General features: G+C 43.9%; 1 protein-coding gene across 1 annotated transcript in view; it reads left to right on the plus strand.

The window, feature by feature from the left end:
• Nucleotides 1-866: 866 nt before the first annotated feature.
• The window catches only part of Usp10 (ubiquitin specific peptidase 10), a 31,531-nt gene continuing 27,236 nt past the window's right edge, over nt 867-5,161 (plus strand). Inside the window, exons 1-2 of the mRNA XM_013012710.1 lie at nt 867-872; nt 1,200-1,268. Of these exons, the coding sequence (XP_012868164.1) occupies nt 867-872; nt 1,200-1,268 (75 nt within the window). The remainder of the gene's footprint in view (nt 873-1,199; nt 1,269-5,161) is intronic.

The raw sequence follows: 5,161 nt of genomic DNA on the forward strand, positions 1-5,161 counted from the left end.
TTTATCCCCTCTACTTCTTAAAAGTTTCTGCTACTTTCATTCCTCTGTTTTCATACATGCAGTTAATTGCTTCCACTAATCTCCCTCCTTTGAGCTTTCACCCCTCAGCGTAGATCCTGCTTCTTTTTTCCTTTTTTTCTTTCAGTATGAGTTTTACCATGGTTTTTAGATATGTATATATTTGAATAATAATTGCTTTTTGTATTGCTTCCTCTTTTCTTTACATGAAGAAGTTCTTTTTTTGTTTGTTTGTTTTTTTGTTTAGTTTTGATGGGATTGCTAAAGAGCCTGCAGAATAGTGGTCTTCTGGGCACACCTACCACCAGGGGAGGGATTGGTGGTTAGGTGTTTGCCCTTGACAGTATGCTTAGTTACAGGTTACTTTCAGTCACATGCTTGAAATCTTTTCTGTAAATTGCTAGACTGCCAGCTCAGGTAGAGTAGGGGGAACCACGCCTCTGCTTCTGATCATCCTGCACATTTAGTAGATTTTAAATCAGTACCACTTGAGAGAGGGAAGAAGGGAGGGAGTTGCTAGCTAGGTGCTAGCTAGTTGTGTGACTCTTCCTCATAGTGATTCTTACTGGGTACTCACTTCTTCAAGCTCCTTGGGGTCTGTGAGCCGTAGGCCCTCACCATCCACTGTCTTACAGTTCACCAGATGCTTTTCCAGAAGATCACAACCAGAAGGCAGTGTCTGTCTAATGTGTTTATTTGTGGGTCACATTCACATGTAATTTGATATTAAAAAGTACATAGGTTTCAAGATCATTCATCAAGATTGCTAACATTTCCCTTTTTGAAATTCTCTTCCTCCCCTTTGACCCCGTGTTTGGCTTTTCTCGGTGTTTGGCAGGGAAAGAGAAATGGAGGTAGGAACGTGAGTCAGCAAGATGAGCAGAGGTAGGAAGCAAGCGGAAGAAGGCAAGCTGGTGGAGGTCTGGGCCCAGCGTTCGCGCACAGCAGGGCTCTACAAGTCTGTGGTGCACCGGATTTATTTCCAAAGAAGTTTCATCAATTTTACTTTTCTCTTGGCAGTTGATGGAAAAGGTTGAACATTTTCTTACTGAAATTGGAAAGTCGTAGCCCTAGAAATTCTAGCTCACACCCTCTCAATTTATTTACTTAAGAACTTGGAGGTACTAGATCAAATGTTTTTGTATATTTTATGTGATTAATGGCTCTTTTTTATTTTCCAGTATATATTTGGAGATTTTAGCCCTGATGAATTCAATCAGTTCTTTGTGACCCCACGCTCTTCAGTTGAGGTAAGACAAAACTAAGCAAATTCATATGTAGATATAATTCATGGTTATTTATTTATTTATGTCTGTTACGGGGTTTGAATTCATGGCCTGGGCACTAACCCTGAACTCTTTTTGCTGAAGGCTAGTGCTCTGCCACCTGAAGTCACAGCACCACTTCTGGTTTTCTGGTGGTTAATTGGACATGAAAATCTCATGGACTTTCCTGCCTGAGCTGGCTTTGAACTGCAGTGCACAGATCTCAGCCTGCTGAGTAGTTAGGATGACAGGCGTGACCCACCGGAATCTGACTTGTTTGTTGTTGTTTTCCTTTTAATGAGTTCTAATACCCAGAAATGCTGCCTATGAATAGCAGAAATGGCTGAACCCACTAATTAGGCCTAATTGATGTTAATATTTTGCTATATTTCTTTAGACTTTTCTTTTTTTCTGGCTCCCCCCCCCTTTTTTTTTTTGGCCCAGTCCTGGGGTTTGAACTCAGGGCCTGGGCACTGTCCCTGGGCTTCTTTTGATCAAGGATAGCACTACACCACTTGAGCCACAGTGCCAATTTCAGCTTTTTCTATTTATGTGGTACTGAGGAATTGAACTCAGGGCTTCATGTACTTTACCATTAAGCCACATTACCATCCCCTTTTGTTTTGATGCCTATCCTGAGGCTTGAACTCAGAGCATGGGTTCTATCCCTGAGTTTTTATGCTCAAGGGTAGCACTCTACCAATTGAGCCACAGTTTAAGTCTCCTGGACTTCCTGCCCAGGCTGGCTTCAAACCACAATCCTCGGCTCTTAGCCTCCTGAGTGCTGGGATTACAAGGCATGAGCCCACTGCTTTAGACTTTTTTGTTGTTGTTGGTCATGGGACTTGAACTTAGGGCCTGATAGTTCCTGAGCTGTTTTGCTTTAGGCCAGTGGACTAGGAGCCATAGTCCACTTCGATTTTTTAGATGGTTTATTGCAGGTAAGAGTCTCATGGACTTTCCTGCCTGGACTGGCTTTGAACTAAGATCCTCAGATCTCATCCTCCTGAGTAGTTAGGATTACAGATGTGAGCCACAAAGCCCCTGGTTTAGACATATATATATATATATATATATATGATTTTATTATTAAGGTGAGCTTTGGACTTTTTAAGGACTGTTTCAAAACATTATTTATACACATTTGGAGTCTCCATTAGCCTCCCTTTCCTGCTAAGTATGTTCTTGGTTTTGGTGTTTGCCTGTTATTACACAGATGATTTGTTTTATGGGCTTTAAAAAGTCACAGAAATGATACACTGTATTCAGTATAGTTTAACCTAATACCATTATCATGTTTGTCTGCACTTAAACATTTAACCTTGTTCTTTTATTTTAATTGCTCAATACCATTGATCAAATGTACACAGTTTAGTTACATGTTTTCCTATTGAGGATCATTTAGGTTTCTGGTTCACTGTTTAGAAATGTTTCAGCAAGCCAGGCACTGGTGTGCTCACGCCTGTAATCCTAGCTGAGATCTGAGAACCATGGTTCAAACTCAGCCCAGGCAGAAAAGGCTATGAGACTCTTACCTCCAATTAACCACCAGAAAACTGGAAGTGACCAGTGGCTCAAAGGGGTAGAGCACTTGCCTTGAGCAAAAGAGCTCAGGGACAGTGTCCAGTTGAAGCTCCATGACTGACCCCTCCCCCCAAAAAATCAGCAAAAGTCTTTGAAGAGTGGAATAGGGAGGAAGGGAATTGTACTCTGCCAGGAACAGGCATCTTTAGTTTTGCTGTCCAAGGGGTTTCCCATTCACAGAGCATAAGAGTTTTCTGCTTCATTTTAAAAAAGCTTCTCACTAATTCTCAGTGCTAACATATTCAGGATTCTTGATAATAAATGCATTCTTATTGTTTTAATTCATTTTCCCCAGATTATAAACTGTTGAGCACTCTTTTGCTTTAGTTTTATGTCATGGACTCTCCAGGTTTTCTCTTCTGTGAATTACCTGATCTGTATCCCCATGCTTTCATAGTTTTTTTGTTTTTTTTTTGTCGGTCGTGGGGCTTGAACTCTGGGCCTGGGCGTTGTCCCTCAGCTCTTGAACTCAAGGCGAGCGCTCTACCACTTGAGCTACAGCGCCACTATCCCCATGCTTTCAAATCAAGTGGTTTGTCTTTTTCTTACTAACTCATAAGATTCATAAGTGTGTGCGCGTGCACACACATCACTTCTGGGGCTTGCACTCAGCGTCCGGGCACTGTCCCTTAGCTTTTTTGCTCAAGCCTGGAGCTCTACCACTTGAGCCACAGCTCCACTTCTGACTTTTTGATGGTTAATTGTAGATAAGAGTCTCAGGTACTTTCTAGACTGGCTTTGAACCACAGTCCTCAGTTCTCATCCTCCTGAGTAGCTTACAGGTATGAATCACTGGTGCCCATCTTACTCAGATTATTTTTGAGATTGGGTCTCACTTTTTGCCCAGACTGGCTGGACCCTGATATTTATGCTTCCTGCGACAGGCACATGTCACCACACCCATCTTTTTCAGTTGAGATCAGATCTTGTCAAGAGCACTTTGTTCTCATATGGACAATGAAACTTTGGGCTAAGAGTAAGGTGTGTCTTGAGGTTACAGTCATTTAAACCACTTTAAAAAAATATGTAATTTTATTGTTGTTAGGGTAATGTACAGAGGTGTTACCATTTCATAAGTCAGGTAATAAGTACATTTCCTTTCTGACAACGTCACCCCTTCTTTGCTGTCCCTCAGTTTCCCCCTCCTGTTCCTGCTCACAAGTTGCATAGTTCATCTACATAGTGTCTACTGAATACCATGCCTGCATTTAAACCATTTGTGCCTAGAAACAGTACCATTTCCTGCCTCCAGGGGGCACTGTAGCATCATGGATAAGAGAAGCAGGCGTTCTTTATTACTACATAAGGTGCACAGCCGTGCTTCATGCCTTCTTGAGACACTGCTGTGCCTGTTGCCTTGTGTGCACACGTCCTTTTCTGAATCTGCTAACAAATGCTGCACTCAATGAATGCGCTCCTGCAGGAGGAGCTTAGCCAGGTGGGGCCCACAAATGCTTAATCTGGGTCCCTGGGCTGAGTGCAGGAGTCCAATTCCTGAGGATTTTGGGGACCCGGTGGTTTTCTTTCTTTCTTTCCTCCCTCCCTCCCTCCCCTCCCTCTCTTTCTTTCTTTCTTTTTTTTTTGGGGGTCCGGTCATGGGCCTGAACTCTGGGCCTGGGCGCTGTCCCTCAGCTCTTCAGCTCAAGGCTAGCGCTCTACCCCTTGAGCCACACTGCCACTTCCGGCTTTTTTCCTTATGTGGTGCTGGGGAATTGAACCCAGGGCCTCAGGCATGCAAGGCAAGCGCTCTACCACTGAGCCACCTTCCCAGCCCGACCCAGTGGTTCCTTAGCTTCCTGTTTGTTAATTGTTTCTGGGGAGAGAAATTATGGGTTACTTGGAGAGATGAAATTCTGCCTCTGTGATTATTACATTGGTTCCCTAATAGTCTGTTGAAGACATTAGTTGAGGAAGCCACAACAATAGCAATTCCCAAACAGTAGAGGCCATGAGAACCATCGAGGAGCCTCTAGGCCTGGCCAACTCTGGGTGGGTCTGAGCCCTTACAGGCCTTGGTGCTATGTGGATTTAAGGCCGCACCAGGATTTGTTGGGCAGTGGTGAGGCTGGAACTCAGGGCTCAGGTGTGCACATGCTTGGCCAGTACTCTACCATGAGCTACTTCCCAGCTGTTGATTTTTTTTTTGGGGGGGTGGGGGTCCAGTCGTGGGGCCTGAACTCTGGGCCTGGGTGCTGTCCTTCAGCTCAAGGCTAGCACTCTACCACTTGAGCCACAGCACCACTTCCGGCTTTTTTCTTTTTGCTTATGTGGTGCTGAGGAATCGAACCCAGGGC

Source organism: Dipodomys ordii, unplaced genomic scaffold (assembly GCF_000151885.1).
Source record: "Dipodomys ordii isolate 6190 unplaced genomic scaffold, Dord_2.0 Scaffold18, whole genome shotgun sequence".
Taxonomy (NCBI): domain Eukaryota; kingdom Metazoa; phylum Chordata; class Mammalia; order Rodentia; family Heteromyidae; genus Dipodomys; species Dipodomys ordii.